This window comes from Engystomops pustulosus, chromosome 8, assembly GCF_040894005.1.
Source record: "Engystomops pustulosus chromosome 8, aEngPut4.maternal, whole genome shotgun sequence".
NCBI lineage: Eukaryota > Metazoa > Chordata > Amphibia > Anura > Leptodactylidae > Engystomops > Engystomops pustulosus.
In genome coordinates, this window is record NC_092418.1 from 34,095,345 (window position 1) to 34,115,887 (window position 20,543).

The 20,543-nt window shown below is 44.7% G+C and overlaps 1 protein-coding gene across 7 annotated transcripts in view; it reads right to left on the reverse strand.

Annotated features, from left to right (window-relative positions):
- The window catches only part of TMC5 (transmembrane channel like 5), a 118,632-nt gene that overhangs the window by 38,995 nt on the left and 59,094 nt on the right, over positions 1-20,543 (reverse strand). For 4 of the 7 annotated variants that reach the window (XM_072120618.1, XM_072120620.1, XM_072120616.1 and 1 more), the window contains exons 2-6: positions 16,659-16,786; positions 14,505-14,707; positions 14,159-14,251; positions 13,580-13,693; positions 4,191-4,293 (exon numbers count right to left, since the gene is read on the reverse strand). In XM_072120618.1, coding sequence (XP_071976719.1) covers positions 4,191-4,293; positions 13,580-13,693; positions 14,159-14,251; positions 14,505-14,707; positions 16,659-16,726 — 581 coding nt within the window. In that variant the 5' untranslated portion in view covers positions 16,727-16,786. Of the gene's footprint in view, positions 1-4,190; positions 4,294-13,579; positions 13,694-14,158; positions 14,252-14,504; positions 14,708-14,771; positions 14,913-15,323; positions 15,502-16,658; positions 16,787-20,543 lie in introns of those variants that run through there. The other 3 variants (XM_072120621.1, XM_072120623.1, XM_072120622.1) reach the window with 3 other exon arrangements.

The following is a 20,543-nucleotide window of genomic DNA, read 5'->3' on the forward strand; positions in this document are numbered from 1 at the left end:
GATGACACTGAGTTATTGCCTAATAGAAATCCAACCCCTACTGAATTTTGCCACTTTGGCCTTTGCTATGGATATGTGCGCCACTAAGCGCAGAACACAGCGGTCGCAAGTCTCACTACAAATTGCTCAGAATTGGCAAGTACATGCACTGCAGAAACTACAGCCACCAGCAGATCAACCAGAAATCAAATATATAGAACGCTACTGTAGGCTTCAAGAAGCTGTTTGTATTCTCCTATGGCTATTTTCTAGCCAAGTATCAAAGGAAGCACAGTACTATGCCAGATGAGATGACACTGAGTTATTGCCTAATAGAAATCCAACCCCTACTGAATTTTGCCACTTCGGCCTTTGCTATGGATATGTGCGCCACTAAGCGCAGAACACAGCGGTCGCAAGTCTCACTACAAATTGCTCAGAATTGGCAAGTACATGCACTGCAGAAACTACAGCCACCAGCAGATCAACCAGAAATCAAATATATAGAACGCTACTGTAGGCTTCAAGAAGCTGTTTGTATTCTCCTATGGCTATTTTCTAGCCAAGTATCAAAGGAAGCACACTACTATGCCAGATGAGATGACACTGAGTTATTGCCTAATAGAAATCCAACCCCTACTGAATTTTGCCACTTCGGCCTTTGCTATGGATATGTGCGCCACTAAGCGCAGAACACAGCGGTCGCAAGTCTCACTACAAATTGCTCAGAATTGGCAAGTACATGCACTGCAGAAACTACAGCCACCAGCAGATCAACCAGAAATCAAATATATAGAACGCTACTGTAGGCTTCAAGAAGCTGTTTGTATTCTCCTATGGCTATTTTCTAGCCAAGTATCAAAGGAAGCACACTACTATGCCAGATGAGATGACACTGAGTTATTGCCTAATAGAAATCCAACCCCTACTGAATTTTGCCACTTCGGCCTTTGCTATGGATATGTGCGCCACTAAGCGCAGAACACAGCGGTCGCAAGTCTCACTACAAATTGCTCAGAATTGGCAAGTACATGCACTGCAGAAACTACAGCCACCAGCAGATCAACCAGAAATCAAATATATAGAACGCTACTGTAGGCTTCAAGAAGCTGTTTGTATTCTCCTATGGCTATTTTCTAGCCAAGTATCAAAGGAAGCACACTACTATGCCAGATGAGATGACACTGAGTTATTGCCTAATAGAAATCCAACCCCTACTGAATTTTGCCACTTCGGCCTTTGCTATGGATATGTGCGCCACTAAGCGCAGAACACAGCGGTCGCAAGTCTCACTACAAATTGCTCAGAATTGGCAAGTACATGCACTGCAGAAACTACAGCCACCAGCAGATCAACCAGAAATCAAATATATAGAACGCTACTGTAGGCTTCAAGAAGCTGTTTGTATTCTCCTATGGCTATTTTCTAGCCAAGTATCAAAGGAAGCACACTACTATGCCAGATGAGATGACACTGAGTTATTGCCTAATAGAAATCCAACCCCTACTGAATTTTGCCACTTCGGCCTTTGCTATGGATATGTGCGCCACTAAGCGCAGAACACAGTGGTCGCAAGTCTCACTACAAATTGCTCAGAATTGGCAAGTACATGCACTGCAGAAACTACAGCCACCAGCAGATCAACCAGAAATCAAATATATAGAACGCTACTGTAGGCTTCAAGAAGCTGTTTGTATTCTCCTATGGCTATTTTCTAGCCAAGTATCAAAGGAAGCACACTACTATGCCAGATGAGATGACACTGAGTTATTGCCTAATAGAAATCCAACCCCTACTGAATTTTGCCACTTCGGCCTTTGCTATGGATATGTGTGCCACTAAGAGCTAAACACAACGGTAGCAAGTCCCCCTGCTAATTCCTCACAAAATGGTAAAAGATGCAAATTAAAATAAAAAAAGTAGAACGTTATTGTAGCCCTAAGAAGGGCTGTTGGGTTCTTTGAGAATCACTCCTGCCTAACAGTAAGCTAATAGAACACCCTAACGCTTTCCCTGACCAGCAGCAGCTCTCTCCCTAGCGGCATCCAGAGACAGAATGATCCGAGCAGCGCGGCCAGCGGCTAGTCTATCCCAGGGTCACCTGATCTGGCCAGCCAACCACTGCTATCGACGTGTAAGGGTACCACGTCATGCTGGGTGGAGTGCAGAGTCTCCTGGCTTGTGATTGGCTCTGTTTCTGGCCGCCAAAAAGCAAAACGGCGGGAGCTGCCATTTTCTCGAGCGGGCGAAGTATTCGTCCGAGTAACGAGCAGTTTCGAGTACCCTAATGCTCGACCGAGCATCAAGCTCGGACGAGCATGTTCGCTCATCTCTAACGGCTATCAGTCAGGATTTGATCCAGAAGGTGATTGAGAGCTGCCAGGGAGAATTGCAGAGGTCCTGAAGAAGAAGGGTCAACACTGCAAATACTGACTCGCTTCAGTAACTCATTCTAACTGTCAATAAAAGCTTTTGTTACTAATAATATGATTGCACTTGTATTTCTGTATGTGATAAAAACATCTGACACATAAATACCAGAGAGCAACAGATCATGTGAAAATATAATATTTGTGTCATTCTCAAAACTTTTGGCCGTGACTGTATAAAGGTTATCATTATGGTTTCCAGTGACGTCCGGGCTCATGGGGCCACTAACCTGGGCTCATTACTATATGCCTGCCCCTTTGTGAACATCACTCCTATATCACTGGTTGGAAGGGGCAGTGTCGGACTGACTCACCAGAGAATCAGGGGATCTTTCGGTGGGCTCAACATTACAGGACATGAGAGGTACAGCAGAAGACTAACCAATTTAGAAACTAGTACGGTCCGTTTCCAAGGGTATGATAGAGGACGGTCCCCTAGAATAACTTTATCTGTTGAGCTCAGGGAACCCCAGTCCGATTCTGAAGGGCCTGCCAAGTAATGGTGTGTCTCTAAGAGCCAACTTTAATATATCCCCGACCAGAGTAAGCCTCAGCAATGAGCCAATGGCTCAGCTGACCTTGCCCATTTATGGTTAAGCCCATCCCTAAACTAGAAATCACCACCTCTTTAATCATATTAAAACATGGAATGGATAGGATTTACCGATCTCTTGAGATTTGAGATTCTCTACGATACATTTATAGGGAGTCCCGGCTGAGACACAAGTAGGGTATAATACTTACCCTGGTAAACATTCTTAATTGTGGCCAACCTCTAATCTTATGTAAACAAGAGGTTAACTTAGTTACTCATCCCGAAAGCAAAATCTTTAGGGGGTCCCTCTACCTATCAAGAGCCATTTATAATACTGGTGTCTTCTAATGTGAAAGAGGAGCCAACAAGTTCCCTTAGGCACCAGGGTCCAGTTGTAGCTGCTTTAGCTTTTATTATTATCTTCCTTGGGCGATCCCCTCCACAGAACCTTAGCTGGGAAACAATGACCAAAATTCATGCAAAGTTCTCTGCTATAATGTTCTCACCTCACCGCATACCTATCTCACAGCACCTGCTACCTGCTTTCTCTGACAGCTGACACATTATAGGAATGCAGTTAGGTGTGATGCAGTTCTTCAGGGAATTAAACCTCAAAAACTGAGCATTTACACTCAGTAAGGCTTTGGGCCCCACTGAATGGCCAACTAGTAAACTGGGTCAAAGGACTCAACAGAAGACTTCTTCCACTAACTGGGTCCTCTTAAACTCAATGACATTGTAGATAACTTATCAGGAGGTTTGGGGTACCTCAACCTAGCTAGCATGACTTCACGCCACTGGGGTTGAGGTCCCAAAAGTCAGTGGTGGCATTCCAGAGATTCCAGGTTAGGCGTCCGGTGATTTGAGTCCGTTTAAGACCCCCCCTGATACAAGAGCATTGCACATAGTGAAGTGGAGGTCAGATGGGGGGGATAAAGAAAAATAAGGAGTCCTAGATAATATGACTCCCACCGAGCCCTGATCTAAATATCATCTGGTCTGTCTGTAAGGGATTACATGAAAAGATGGAAGAATTTAGCAAATCTACATCCACTGATGTGAGTGACGTCCACATCCCGATCTGTTAGTTAAAAATGAATACATACCTTTTTCTTACTTTCGATCTCACTTTATTCTAATGCATGACAGAAGAATATAACATTTCAGAAATATTCAAAATCATAAAAGTAATCATTTGTTATAAAGTTTATATGGTATAATATATGATATTATTGCTAGACTCCTACCTAAGGTCTTGCTTCTCGTTCAGACATATTGCCATCTTCTTGACTTCTTTGGCGATATCCACAGAAGACATATCCGCTAGCTTTGTTATCAGCTTTTCATGTTCTAATTAATGGGTGAAAAAAGTGCAAGCAATTAAGAGAAAAATCTTGATCAATTAATTAGTTAATACTGGAGATGAGCAGACCCAAACTTTGAGTTCGAGCCCAAGGTTTAGAGGCTCCCTGCGCAATCAGGATATATTGCCAGATTGGCAGCCGTGAAGCCCATGACCAATCACAGCTATGGCTAGTAGCTATGGTAACGTGGGGTGCCCCTGGACCCCAAACTCAAAGTTCTGGTTCACTGATCTGTAGTTAATACACATTCGCTGAACGAATTAAACATGCATTATAATGAGATGACAATAATATTCCTCTATGACAGTGTTGGCAAACCTTTTTGAGACCAAGTGTCCAAACTACAACTAAATCCACTTATTTAAATAGAAAGTGCCAACATGGCAATTTAAGTAGTAATATGTTACTACCTGTTTTGTCACCGTTTTTCATTGTAATGGTGTCCTGAGGACACCAATACAGGCGGTCCCCTACTTAAGAACACTCGACTTACATATGACCCATAGTTACAAACGGACCTCTGGATATTGGTAATTTATTGTACTTTTGTCCTAGGCTACAATGATCAGCTATAACAGTTATCACATGTGTCTGTAATGAAGCTTTATTGTTAATCCTGATTCTTATAACAATCCAACATTTTTAAAATCCAATTGTCACAGAGACCAAAAAAGTTCTGTCTGGGATTACAATAATAAAATATACAGTTCTGACTTACATACAAACTCAACTTAAGAACAAACCTACAGACCCTATCTTGTATGTAACCCGGGGACTGCCTGTACAGTTGAAAGAAAGAGGAGAAATTGAGATCATTGTAGCTTCCTTACAGGGTATCCTGAAGCGGAAGAATTTGCGAGGCCCAGAGCAGGAGCTCCAATAATAACACAATAATTGTCTGCACCTCCTTGCTCTTCCTCTAGTCCCTGGCAGATAAAGATGTGTGTCTTTAAAATAGTACTGATCACCAGGGCCGGATTAAGGTTGGTGGGGGCCCCTGGGCGCAAAATCTGGTGGAGGCCCCCACTCAGTGCATACACGTCCTCCTGCTCACTATCCACTATCCCCGCAGTAACACTGCTACATACAGCCACCTCGTCCCCAGTAACACAGCTACATACAGCCGCCTCGTCCCCAGTAACACTGCTACATACAGCCGCCTTGCCCCCAGTAACACAGCTACATACAGCCGCCTTGCCCCCAGTAACACAGCTACATACAGCCACCTCGTCCCCAGTAACACAGCTACATACAGCCGCCTTGCCCCCAGTAACACAGCTACATACAGCCGCCTTGCCCCCAGTAACACAGCTACATACAGTTGCCTCGTCCCCAGTAACACAGCTACATACAGTCGCCTCGTCCCCAGTAACACAGCTACATACAGCCGCCTCACCCCCAGTAACACAGCTACATACAGCCGCCTCGTCCCAAGTAACACCGCTACATACAGCCGCCTCACCCCCAGTAACACAGCTACATACAGCTGCCTCGCACCCAGTAACACAGCTACATACAGCCACCTCGTCCCCAGTAACACAGCTACATACAGCCACCTCACCCCCAGTAACACAGCTACATACAGCCGCCTTGCCCCCAGTAACACAGCTACATACAGCCGCCTTGCCCCCAGTAACACAGCTACATACAGCCACCTCGTCCCCAGTAACACAGCTACATACAGCCGCCTTGCCCCCAGTAACACAGCTACATACAGCCGCCTTGCCCCCAGTAACACAGCTACATACAGTTGCCTCGTCCCCAGTAACACAGCTACATACAGTCGCCTCGTCCCCAGTAACACAGCTACATACAGCCGCCTCACCCCCAGTAACACAGCTACATACAGCCGCCTCGTCCCAAGTAACACCGCTACATACAGCCGCCTCACCCCCAGTAACACAGCTACATACAGCTGCCTCGCACCCAGTAACACAGCTACATACAGCCACCTCGTCCCCAGTAACACAGCTACATACAGCCACCTCACCCCCAGTAACACAGCTACATACAGCCGCCTTGCCCCCAGTAACACAGCTACATACAGCCGCCTCACCCCCAGTAACACAGCTACATACAGCCGCCTTGCCCCCAGTAACACAGCTACATACAGCCGCCTTGCCCCCAGTAACACAGCTACATACAGCCGCCTCATCCCCAGTAACACAGCTACATACAGCCGCCTCACCCCCAGTAAACAAGCTACATACAGCCGCCTCACCCCCAGTAACAGAGCAACATACAGCCACCTCACCCCCAGTAACACAGCTACATACAGCCGCCTTGCCCCCAGTAACAGCTACATACAGCCGCCTCACCCCCAGTAACACTGCTACATACAGCCGCCTTGCCCCCAGTAACACAGCTACATACAGCCGCCTTGCCCCCAGTAACACAGCTACATACAGCCACCTCGTCCCAAGTAACACAGCTACATACAGCCACCTCACCCCCAGTAACACAGCTACATACAGCTGCCTCGCACCCAGTAACACAGCTACATACAGCCACCTCGTCCCAAGTAACACAGCTACATACAGCCACCTCACCCCCAGTAACACAGCTACATACAGCCGCCTTGCCCCCAGTAACACAGCTACATACAGCCGCCTCGCCCCCAGTAACACAGCTACATACAGCCGCCTTGCCCCCAGTAACACAGCTACATACAGCCGCCTTGCCCCCAGTAACACAGCTACATATAGCCGCTTCGTCCCCAGTAACACAGCTACATACAGCCGCCTCACCCCCAGTAAACAAGCTACATACAGCCGCCTCACCCCCAGTAACACAGCTACATACAGCCACCTCACCCCCAGTAACACAGCTACATACAGCCGCCTCACCCCCAGTTACACAGCTACATACAGCCACCTCACCCCCAGTAACAGCTACATACAGCCGCCTCACCCCCAGTAACACAGCTACATACAGCCGCCTTGCCCCCAGTAACACAGCTACATACAGCCGCCTTGCCCCCAGTAACACAGCTACATACAGCCGCCTCATCCCCAGTAACACAGCTACATACAGCCGCCTCACCCCCAGTAACACAGCTACATACAGCCACTTCACCCCCAGTAACACAGCTACATACAGCCGCCTTGCCCTCAGTAACACAGCTACATACAGCCGTCTCGCTCCCAGTAACACAGCTACATACAGCTGCCTCGCCCCCAGTAACACAGCTACATACAGCCGACTGGTCCCCTGTAACACAGCTACATACAGCCGCCTCGCCCCCAGTAACACAGCTACATACAGCTGCCTCATCCCCAGTAACACAGCTACATACAGCCACTTCACCCCCAGTAACACAGCTACATACAGCCGCCTCACCCCCAGTAACACAGCTACATACAGCCGTCTCGCTCCCAGTAACACAGCTACATACAGCTGCCTCGCCCCCAGTAACACAGCTACATACAGCCGACTGGTCCCCTGTAACACAGCTACATACAGCCGCCTCGCCCCCAGTAACACAGCTACATACAGCTGCCTCATCCCCAGTAACACAGCTACATACAGCCGCCTCACCCCAGTAACACAGCTACATACAGCCGCCTCATCCCCAGTAACACAGCTACATACAGCAGCCTCACCCCCAGTAACACAGCTACATACAGCCGACTGCTCCCAGTAACACAGCTACATACAGCCGCCTGGCACCCAGTAACACAGCTACATACAGCCGCCTCATCCCCAGTAACACAGCTACATACAGCCGCCTCATCCCCAGTAACACCGCTACACACAGCCGCCTGGCCCCCAGTAACACAGCTACATACAGCCGCCTCTCCCAATGTAACACATCTACATACAGCCACCTTGCCCCCAGTAACACAGCTACATACAGCCGCCTCGCCCCCAGTAACACAGCTACATACAGCCGCCTCATCCCCAGTAACACAGCTACATACAGCCGCCTCATCCCCAGTAACACAGCTACATACAGCCGCCTCATCCCCAGTAACACAGCTACATACAGCCGCCTCACCCCCAGTAACACAGCTACATACAGCTGCCTCGCACCCAGTAACACAGCTACATACAGCCGTCTTGCCCTCAGTAACACAGCTACATACAGCCGCCTCATCCCCAGTAACACCGCTACATACAGCCGCCTCACCCCCAGTAACACAGCTACATACAGCTGCCTCGCACCCAGTAACACAGCTACATACAGCCGTCTTGCCCTCAGTAACACAGCTACATACAGCCGCCTCGCACCCAGTAACACATCTACATACAGCCGACTGGCCCCCAGTAACACATCTACATACAGCCGACTGGCCCCCAGTAACACAGCTACATACAGCCGCCTCGCACCCAGTAACACAGCTACATACAGCCGCCTCGCACCCAGTAACACAGCTACATACAGCCGCCTTGCCCCCAGTAGCACAGCTACACACAGCCGCCTCACCCCCAGTAACACAGCTATACACAGCCGCCTCACCCCCAGTAACACATCTTTGTATCTACCTTCACCCCTACCAGATATGCAGTCCCATTTAACATACACCTCAGCCCACACCAGACATCCAGTCCCGCAGTTTATACAATTACACACATTTATACACTGATATATTCACACCTTTATATACACACATAAAGTTCTACACTCGTATCCTTGCACCCATATATATACAAGTATACACACACATTTATGTACCCATATACATTTATACACTAATACACAGAGTATACACAAACTCATAAAGTATGTACACAAATACAGTATATATACATCACACATACGGCATACACATTATATACAATATATATATATATACACACATACAGTATACACTGACCATATTTACATATACATGCAGTATAAAAACACCATATACACACATGCTGCATATACATACAGAATATACACACATACAGCAAATACAGACACATTCAGTATATACAGCATTTTCACACACATACGGGAAATACACACACACACATTCAGTATACAGAGCATATACATACATACCATATACACAGCATATAAACATAAACATACATCATATATACATATATATATATATATATATATGTGCATATATTTAAATGTGCACATATATATGCTTGTACAAATATATGCGTGCATAAATACAGTATATTCATCTATACACAGTATTTACATATATACACACAGTATATACATATATACACATATACACAGTAGATGCATATATACACATATACACAGTATATACAAATATACACTTTATATACACAGTAGAATCATATATACACAGTATATAAATATATAGACAGTAGATGCATATATACACAGTATATACACAAATGCACAGTATATACATATATACACTTTATATACATAGTAGATGCATATATACACATATACACAGTATATACATATATACACATATACACAGTATATACATATATACACACATATACACAGTATATACATATATACACACAATATACACAGTATATACATATATACACAGTATATACATATATACACACATATACACAGTATATACATATATACACACAATATACACAGTATATACACACAGATAAATAAATATGTAATCTATACTTACCATTTTAGGGTGTTCGGCTGTCCCGTCAGGAGGGTGTTCGGGCGGGGGGGGGGGGGGGATTGGGGTCTGAAGACGGCTGCTTGTTCCAGCGGGCGGGCGGGGGTAGGGCTGTCATCGGGGGCCTTGCGGAGGATGACAGCTTGTTCGGGGAGGGGGGACGAGGGCGGAACGGAGGACGACTTCTTGCTTCGGCAGCGGGGGGGGGGGGTTGCGCGTGGAGCGGAGGATGGCTCAATGTTCCAGCGGGGGGGGGGCGTTCTGAGCGGAGGATGGCTGGATGTTCTGGCGGGGGGGGGGGGGCGCGTGGAGCGGAGGACGGTTCGATGTTCCGGCGGGGGGGAGGGGGGCGCGTGGAGCGGAGGACGGCTCAATGTTCCAGCGGGGGGGGCGTTCTGAGCGGAGGATGGCTGGATGTTCCGGCCGGGGGGGGGGGGCGGTTGAGCGGCGGACGGCTTGATGTTCCAGCAGGAAGGGGGGGGGGGTTTGAGCGGAGGATGGCTGGATGTTCCGGCGGGGGGGGGCGCGTGGAGCGGAGGAGGGCTCGAGGTTCCGGCGGGGGGGCGGGGCGTGGAGCGGAGCACGGCTCGATGTTTCGGCGGGGGGGGGGGGCGCGGGGAGCGGCTGAATGTTTCAGCGGGGAGGAGTGGAGGATGGCTGTCTGTTCCGGCAGGAGGGGGGGTGGCGGCGTGGGGATGCAAGGTAAGGCTGCTTGTTCCAGAGGGGGGGAGCGCGAGCGGGCGGGGATGCCGGGCAATGCAGCGGGGTGGGCGGGAAGGTTGCGGACGGCTCGGCCATGCAGCTGAAGGGCGGGGAGGCGTAACTTGTGCCAGGGGGCGGACATGTGGGCGGGCAGGCCATGCAAGGGGATATGCGTGGAGGTGGTGACCTGTGCCGAGGTCGGGCGGACGACTAAGGGAGGCGGCGGCTGAGGAGTCGGGGACCGGGGGACGCGATCTGGTGGGGGCCCCCTGGGGGGGCAAAATGGTGGGGGCCCCGGGGCTCGAGCCCCGGGAGCCCCGCCTATAGTCCGGCCCTGCTGATCACAGCACATCCTGTGTGGCCAGGGACTGCAGGAGGATTTGGAAACAGTGCTGGGATAATGGCCTGGGTGCCCACAGAGAGTACTCAGAGGGCCACTTCTGGCACCCTTGCTATGGGTTCGCCACCACTGCTCTATGGTCTCTTCACACTGGGAACTTGGCTTCCTTTTAGGCCATGATGTGGTAACAGACCTGTCATACAATAGCATACCTCCCAACATTTGTGAAAACGAAAGAGGGACAAAATGGCGGCACGCGTAGCGGCGATCCCCCTAAGCCACACCCCAAATCACTCCCTGGCCACGCCCCAAATTTTAGCCATATTAAAATAATAAAAATCATCTCAATTAAAAAAAAAAAAATTATCCTCATTGGGATTTGAACCCAGAACCTGCAGTGTCCATGTACAATAATAACACAGCACCTCAACCCACTGAGCTATAACCTCTGTGATTAACAAGGTGGAGAATTTTGGTAACTAAGAACTATGACCATATACTGCCTTGGTATATAGGGAGGGATCTTCTCAGATTATTATAATTATTGAGACTATTATTATTATTATGGAGATTATTATTATTATTATTATTATTATTATTATTATTATTATTGAGACTATTATTATTATTATGGAGATTATTATTATTATTATTAATTATTATTATTATTTTTACCATTATTAATAATCATCTCCATAATAATAAAAATAATAAAATTTATAATAATAATAATAATAGTCTCAATAATTACAATAATAATCTCTGAGAAGATTCCTCTCTATATATCAGTGCATTAGTCTGTATCACAGTGTAAATGGCAGATAACATGTCTTAGTTACCAGAAATCCTCAGCTCTGTATCACTGGGTTTATAGCTCAGTTAGGTAAGCTCCTGTCTATGGTGCAGAGGGTCCCAGGTTCAAATCTCAGCCTGGCCAAAACTTTATTTAATTATATAAAGAGCTTGTGTCTGGGGAAGCCCTGGAGACCATATATGGACAGATACTGATCTGACCTGATGACGTGGTCCCCACTAAGCTGACACTTCTCTGAAAAGGATTCCCTCCCGATGTCTGCTCTGGGGAACCCTAGGAGATGCAGTGACCATATATGGAGAGATGCTGTTCTGAAGCTGATGACGTGGTCCCTGCTCTCTCCGCTAAGCCCGACACTTCTCTGAAAAGGATTCCCTGCCCGAAGTCTGCTCTGGGGAACCCTAGGAGATGCAGTGACCATATATGGACAGATGCTGAAGCTGATGACGTGGTCCCTGCTCTCCGCTAAGCCCGACACTTCTCTGAAAAGGATTCCCTGCCCGATGTCTGTAGAAGCCATTCTGTACTGTGAGTTCAGACTTTCAAAGTATTTACTATGCGGACACAGTGCCGGGACCTGGGGGGAGAATCCGTGACAATATCATAGCTGCCCGTGACGCGGGGCAGAGGTACGAAAAACGGGAAAGTCCCGTCAAAATCGGGACGGTTGGGAGCTATGCAATAGACCTCCCCTTTTAGGGCATGTGTATTCTTTACAGAAGAAATGGCTGTTGGCTGAATAATATCCAAAGTGCATGGTCAGATGTTTTTCTGGTGCTCATAAGCAGAACCTATGGTGAATTACTTGCTATCATAACAGCCAGTACTTTGTTGTTTGCTATCTGTAGGTTTTCCTGCACTGTATTATCTCTCTATGTGACCACCGCAGCGACTTCTAACGCTTAGAACAATGCTCTGGCGTAGCCAGGAAAATTAGTGCTGCGTTCTTTCCTTTTTATAGTCTGAATATAGCAAAAACAGGAAGAATCCCGCTGGGATATATTTTATCAAAATTAGCCGGAAAAATGAAATAACAGTTTTTGTGACAAAATTGATCAGAATAGAAAATAAATAAGAAATTACCCCAAAAAATATTGCTATATAAATAAGCAATCTTTCTTATAGTGTGAATGGAAAATGTGTTTATTTTTGCCACAATAAGTTACTTTTTTTGCTGCATACATTAGATTTATTTTGGGGGTCAAAATAGTAGAACCAGGATTTTAAGTTTTCTCTATTCTATCGATGAATAGATAATAAGTCTTTTATAGGCAGTAATTTCATTACTGGTTCTCCTAATGATCATAACAATGCTGGTCATATGTCCCTTTTGAAGAATAGGATTGTGGTCCTGCATGCACACTGCTGCTCCACTCATTGCTCATGCTAACAAAAACTGTAAAAGTTTTTGGGATGGCACAATGTAAAGGCAGAAAATCAATGTCCTTAGGTCTCACACTAGGCTGCATTAATACATGATATTCATAGGGCTGGTAAATATCGTTGGGGCCCATTTACTTACCCGTCCCGTTGACGCCGGCGATCCGGAATGTCCGACGAGGATTCGGAGCTGCCGCGATTCACTAAGATCGTGATCTTGCTACACAATTTGGTTTTTTAATTCCGCGGTTTGTCCATATCAGTCGGGTTGTCCGACGTCCACAACCCCCCGATTTGTGTCGCATGCAAGTCGGTGCCGATGCGCCACAATCCGATCACGTGCGCCAAAAACCCGGGGCAATTCAGGGCAAAATGGTAAAAAGTCAGGAAACCCAACGAAAATGTGGTATTCGGACCCTTAGTAAATGTGTCCCATTATGTCTAACCTGTTGTAGCCACTCACCTTGCCTTCTGCTGTACTCCATCTGCCTCTCCAGTGGGGGGTCTAGAGTGATGGTAGAAGGTCCCATTTCATTTGCTGGAGCTGCAGATTGTCGCACCGATCGTCTCCTCATCACTAAATAAAGCACAAAATATAAACAAATGTTCATTTTCATATAAAAAATCTTAGGTTATCTCAGGCTTGATGTAGGGATTTCATAAAGTTCTCCAACTTTTCTCAAATCTGTGTGTGTGTTCACACGTGGCAGTAACACGTTCGTTTTCAAACGCATCAGAACAGCTGAGAAGCGGAGATTTGCCTGATTACATAGATGTTAACATTATGTTTACAAAAGCATGTGTTAATGCACGTGTTTGTTAATGCTGTGATGCAGTTCTAACTGCAATGCGTGAACACACCATCAAGGCTACATCAAAGCCCTGATCTGCTTGTTGGTCCTTCTGGTTGAGTTAAATGCCACAGGTCCTGGAATTCTTCATTTATGGCTCCCAGATTAAAATGGTACAAATATAATAAATGAATAGGATATATGATTTTTACATATGTTATTGTTGTCTCAGGCAACATGTTAGTACATACCTCCTTCGGAAACATCAATTGCGCTATCTGCATCTTGGTCCGGATCCGAGTAAGAAGTCCTAGCATCCATGTCAGGTTCAAATGAACGATTAACTAGGAGAAAAAATAAAAATGTATTCAATATGCGAACAGTGAGTGCAATTTTGAATATTGAATACTTGACAAAATACTGGCTGTACTTAATGGCAATCTACATCACAAAAGCAGAAAATATGACTTTTCCACAGTCCTGCGATTTTGTTTTTTTAATAAAAGGTGATTTTTTTTTTCATGCTAGCTTTTTTTCTGTGGTTTGCAAAGATCATTTTACAACTATGACTGTATGTGATAAAGGTATTATACTTACAGCGCCCAAAGTTATAGGGCTCATCTACTGATGGAGGGTATCTTGGTATCTCCATATTATAATCCATGTCTAATTGCACGTCATTAGTTGGCAAAAATCTCCTGCCTCCTCTCCAATCTCTCATTTGTATTGGATAGCCAACATCATCATTATCAACTTCATACGGATTATTGTGGAAGGATGACTGCTGTCTGAAGGATGGCCTGTTAGTGGTTAAAAACAATGTCACTAAAGTGGATTAAAAATATCACATCAGCTTCAGATTACCCTCAATCAATTTCTAAATACTGGACGACAACTGTATGAGAGCGAACTAGTGAGTGGCAGCCATCTTGGATGTTTGCTGGAACACATAGGCCAAGGCCTTTGTTGCTATGCAACAGCCCAAACTGAGAGTCTGCATGTGGTACATGTGGTACCTATATTCAGTTTTAAGAATCATTTCTATGAATATTTGTTTATTAAGACTGTCCTATGAGCAGAATTCCTCTTCAAAAGACAGGGCTGCTATGATATAGATGCAGCCTGTGGTAATACACAGAGTGTATACAAATGAATGGGAGACTATGTAATACTGGGGCTTTAGTAGTCACTATGGTGTAATACAAGGAGACCTGTACAATAAGAAATACATAATAGTTGGAGGGCCTGGCCGAGACTGTATATTGGGTCCCTGGTGTTATAAGTTATGCCTATATGGAAGGAGTTTTTGCTGATTCACCAAGTTTACATGAAATCCTTTAAAGAAGCTGGCCACTTTACCTCATGTTTTTTGTGATGTGTGTGAAAGAATGTAAAGTTGGGCCTTCTGTTTTTTACCTCATCAGCCAGAGATTTCTGTCCATAAAATGGCCGTAAATGGGAGGTCATGTGATCTATAACTGTCCATGAACAAGCGCCCTGCAGGACCTTATGATAGTACAGTATTCATGAAATAAGATCAAAGTCCTGGCATGGCAATCGTTCATGGTCAGATAGAGACTGCCTGTACTATCATAAGGACCTGGCAGGGCAATTGTTCATGGACAGCTGTAGATCACATGACCCCCCCATCTGCGGCCATTTTATGGTCAGGAATCTCTGGCTGATGAGGTAAAAGACAGGAGGCTTCACTTTACATATCAAGAAAGCGGAGCAGAACCATTAATAGATGTATATTGGTGAAATTACCCCATATCCAGCCCCCCTTAATTACATAGACATTAGAAAAAACATGAGGTAAAGTGGCCAACCCCTTTAAGATAGATCTGTCTTTAAAAGGCAGATCTTGAAGTAAGTCTGTGTTTATACCACAATTTTTGAAGAAAAAAAGGAAAAGGAGACAGATATAATGGGGTTGGCCAAAGTGTAAAGTTAGCTCCTATACATAGAAGAGGGGATAACTAGCAAATTACCCAACAGGGTAAATCTCCAAAAAGTTCCTCCTTTAAATAGCAAATGCTCACAACATTATTAAGAACTGCATGTGATACAGTACTAATTATACACAGTATACACTCCCAGCCACCACAGGATAGGGGATAACAAACGAATTATTGGGGTCTGACTGCTGGTACCCTCATTGATCCTGAGAACAGGGGTCCCATTCCAAAAACTAAATGAAGTGGCATAGTGCTACTCCATTCAATACAATGGGAAATTTCGAAAGTTGTAGAGTGCAGCACCCATCTATCTCCAGCACTCACACAGTGAATGAGATAGTCAAACGTTATGCTCAGCAATTTCTGGGGCTCCCATAGTATTCAGTGTAATGGCAGGATGCATAATCGATCTGGCTTGTTCCCTTGTTCTTAGGATTTATAGGGGCCGTTCACATGATCTGCTTGGACCCCCACTAATCAGGTTGTCATCCTCCATCTTGTGGATAGGTTGTCATCCTCCATCTTGGACACTAATGATTTAGTACAAGTGTTTAAAACAGTGCTAGACTGCTAGCTGATGGTGGTGGTCCAATAAATTGGACTTCTCACTGGTCATGAGAATGTGGGTGCGATTCTGAATGCAGATGGAAAGCAGCATTCACAATACTGTCCATGGGACAGCAGAGTACCACAGTCAGCAATATCTAGCTTTTCCATCACATGAATAGAGCAAAAGTGCAAATGCTCGACCCCTTACTCCAATAAAATTGTTTACCACATTACATCACCGTACCCTCGGTCAATTTCCAGAGTCTCTGAGTCATGGTAAGCAGGGTTGTAGATCCCATCATTGTACGCCATGGTGATGTCACTTCTTCACTTTTGATGTCACCTTTTCAGAACATTCTCTTCCAATTTACTCTGGAAAAAAAGGAAAATAAAATTAAGTTATTAAGTCAATTCAGCTCCAGTAGTGGATCCACAGCATTCTGACAAGCTTCCTTTCTATATATGTGTTATACCCATCCAGTCGCACACAAGATTCCTCATTATTATGACGAGTCATGTGCCATAAAATACTAGGTAATAATATGCAATCTTTGGACTGATTTGTATGTCAGTGTCAGTGCTGTTAACAAGTAACATGATATGTGTGACTGAAATGTAGAATTCCTGGTCAGTAGGGCACTGTATAAATAACAGCATATACCTGTATACTGGAAATACAGGCGGTCCCCTACTTAGAGATACCCAACTTACAGACGACCCCTAGTTAAAGACGGACCCCTCTGCCCACTGTGACCTCTGGTGAAGCTCTCCGATGTTACTTTGGTCAAAGCTACAATGATCAGCTGTAAGGTGTCTGTAATGAAGCTTTATTGATAATCCTTGGTCACATTACAGCAAAAAATTTTGAAAATCCAATTTTCACAGGGGCAAAAAAATTTTTTGTCTGGAACTATGATTACAAAATATACAGTTTTGACTTACATACAAATTCAACTTAAGAACAAACCTATGAAACCTATGGTACTGCCTGTAATCCAACTTCACACCATCCTTGGACTTCAGATAGAGATATGCTAAATGACAGTGTGTATTATCTCTGCACTTTTATACTGTGTACATTTGTGTACATTTTCTACGTATTGTGACAATACTGTGTGTATTTGTATTCAATGACTTCTAACATAACATAAGAAACATGAAGTCACTGAATGTTGTGGCTTCATCTGATGTTAAATGTTGTAACTGTGGGGCCTTTATGATTCTTTTCCATTCTCCTATTAGTCATAGATAGACCTGACCCTAGAGATATAGCCGTCTATGGCACTGTTCTTTTATGATAAGGGGGAGCAGGCAAGCACCAAGCAATGAATAGAAACACTTGTCCTTGTAAGTGTATTATTATGACTGAGGGTTTCCTTCCTTTCTCTTGTTTCTGATCCTAATTTTATGTACAGATAGAAAATACCGAAACTGGTTCATAAAATATTATTCAAGGACCCCTACTGCTTACCGCCTCCTCTTGGTGCTTCTCCTAACTCCTCCTCACCATAAAGAGACTCGGCCCTTTGTTATAGAAAACATGCTGTAAAATGGGTTTCACAGGAGTAAAATGAGGACCTATCTTTAGGATTAATGATCAAAATTAGTTTGGCAGGGGTCTGACACTAAACGGGTTGATGTTTGTTCTAATGATCACCACTTTCCAAGCCCATTATATCACACCCATTAGTCTTATACCTGGTTACAGCTCAGTCGCACTAAAATGAATGGGGCTGAGCTGCAATACCAAGCACAGCCACTATATGATGTATGGTGCTGGGCTAAGTGAACACTGCATGAAAGTGTGGTCTCTTCAAGCAGTTTATCAGGAGGCTCCCCTGACATCATAGATAGATCATGATGGATATCTATGATAAAGATAGGTGCACCTTCTGACATTGTATAGGACATACACTGAAATGAACCAAATACTCCCTACAATGTGTTCTTGACAGTGTTCCAAGGGCCTTTTAAGCAGGCAAAATACAGGTTATGTTATATGACAGGGTAGAATTTGAGAACAATGCAAGGACAAGCGACAAGTTTACAACAAGTTCTTTCCAGTGACATAGCAGGAAATACACACACGTTCTGCGCGGGACTCTACCAGGAAGAAATAAAATACTTATTTGTTTGGCTCAATGCCTTGGCTACAAAGTCAACTCATACAGAATCATTTCCATGTCTGGAGTTAGTCACAGTGACCTGTAAATACATATACAGGCAGTCCCCGGGTTACGTACAAGATAAGGTCCGGAGGTTTGTTCTTAAGTTGAATTTGTATGTAAGTCGAAACTGTATATTTTATCATTGAAGTTCTAGACAAATTTTTTTCTTTTGCCCCTGTGACAATTGGAGTTTCAAAATTTTTGCTGTAATTGGACCAAGGATTATCAATAAAGCTTCATTACAGACACCTTACAGCTGATCATTGCAGTCTGGGATTATATTAAAGCATCCAGAGAGCTTCACCAAAGGTCACATGGGGCAGAGGGGTCCGTCTGTAACTATGAGTCGTCTGTAAGTCGGGTGTCCTTAAGTAGGGGACCGCCTGTAATATAATGGGCAAATACAGACTAAGTCATTCTTCAGGGTGGTGGCTATCTGTGTATAAGAATGGGCTCAACTTTGGTTGTATGTTGGTGAATGTGGTGCAGATTTTCGTGAACGTGATCCATCATCTCTAAACTAGCACAAGATGTAAAGAAAATTATTTGTTGGATTTTCATAATATTAGGCTAAGGAACAAGGATTAACAATAAAGCTTCATTGCAGACACCTTTCATAATTTTTTTGTTGAACATTGCAGCCTGGGACCAAAGTTCAGTAAGTTACCAGCATCCAGAGAACTTCACTTTAGGTCATAGTGGGCAGAGAGGTCTGTTTGTAACTAGTGGTTGTCTTTAAGTCAGGTGTCCTTAAAGGGAATCTGTCATCAGACATCGGCCTAATAAACCACTACTGGCATGTTGTCAAGCAGCTTTGCAGCCTCTAGACCGCAGTACAGTATGGTAGCATCATCCAGAAAATCTACTTTGAAGTGAGATGTAAACTGGTTTTATGAAGTCAAGGAGGTGGAGAGTTTAACACTGAAGTCAAGCTCTCCTTGCCTTAAAACGTCCCCTACAGTGTAATTGATGGTCCTGTGCCCTGTGACATCATTGACCAGATCTCCTAAAGTCCCGGAGATGATGTCATTCAAATGGGACAAGTTTTCAGTGGCAGCGAGAGCTTGACCTTAGTATTAAACTCTCCGCCTCCCTGACTTTATACATCCAATTAACATCTCACTTCAAAGTTGATTTTCTGGATGATGCCACCACCACAGACCAAGAAAGAAACATGATCTAGAAACTGTACAGCTGCTTGACAACATACTGCTAGTGGTTTATTAGGCAGATTTCTGAAGACAAGTTCCTTTAAAGGACACCTACCATCAGTTTCACTGATTGTAAATATGTAGCACTTACATGCGAGTTTCTTTATGCACTAAGTGCAACTGTTCTTAGTAATTACCTGTAATTAAGAAATGGTGCACATACAAAGAAAAAGGGTTTTAAAAAATATGTAAATTAGCCAGTGGCACTCAGGCTGACGTCACCCGATTATTGTTGGCTTTTAATTTATCCACACTGTAACAGTATCGCCGGCTACCCCCCAAGGAGCTAGGAGTGAGTTCCTGCTCTCTCCAAACACCGGCTCTTCTGATGTCACCGGCCGGCTCCTAGCTACACATATCAGTTTCAATAATGCCAAATGTTCTTTAACTCCCTGTATTGGACATCTGAAGGTGGCTATCTGGATGATGTTTCCTTTTTTATATATAGACTTTTGCTATAAAGGCACTTTATTCCTTATCCCCATTCTAAAATCCCTAAAGTGCCCTATACCATGCTCCATGCAGAGAGGCTCATAAATTGGGGTCCCTATATGACATCCTATGTCCTAATCAATCATTTTGACAAGTTGGTTTATCATTTTGTTGTTATGTTGTAAACATGTGTCAGGGCGATGATGGGAGCAGAGTCTAAGTGGCACCCAGTATTCACCGGTGCCCGCCATAAAGTGGGTTGGACTTGCTGCGGCGGGATACCACCAGGTCGCTCCACAGGTGCTACTTTGCCAGCGG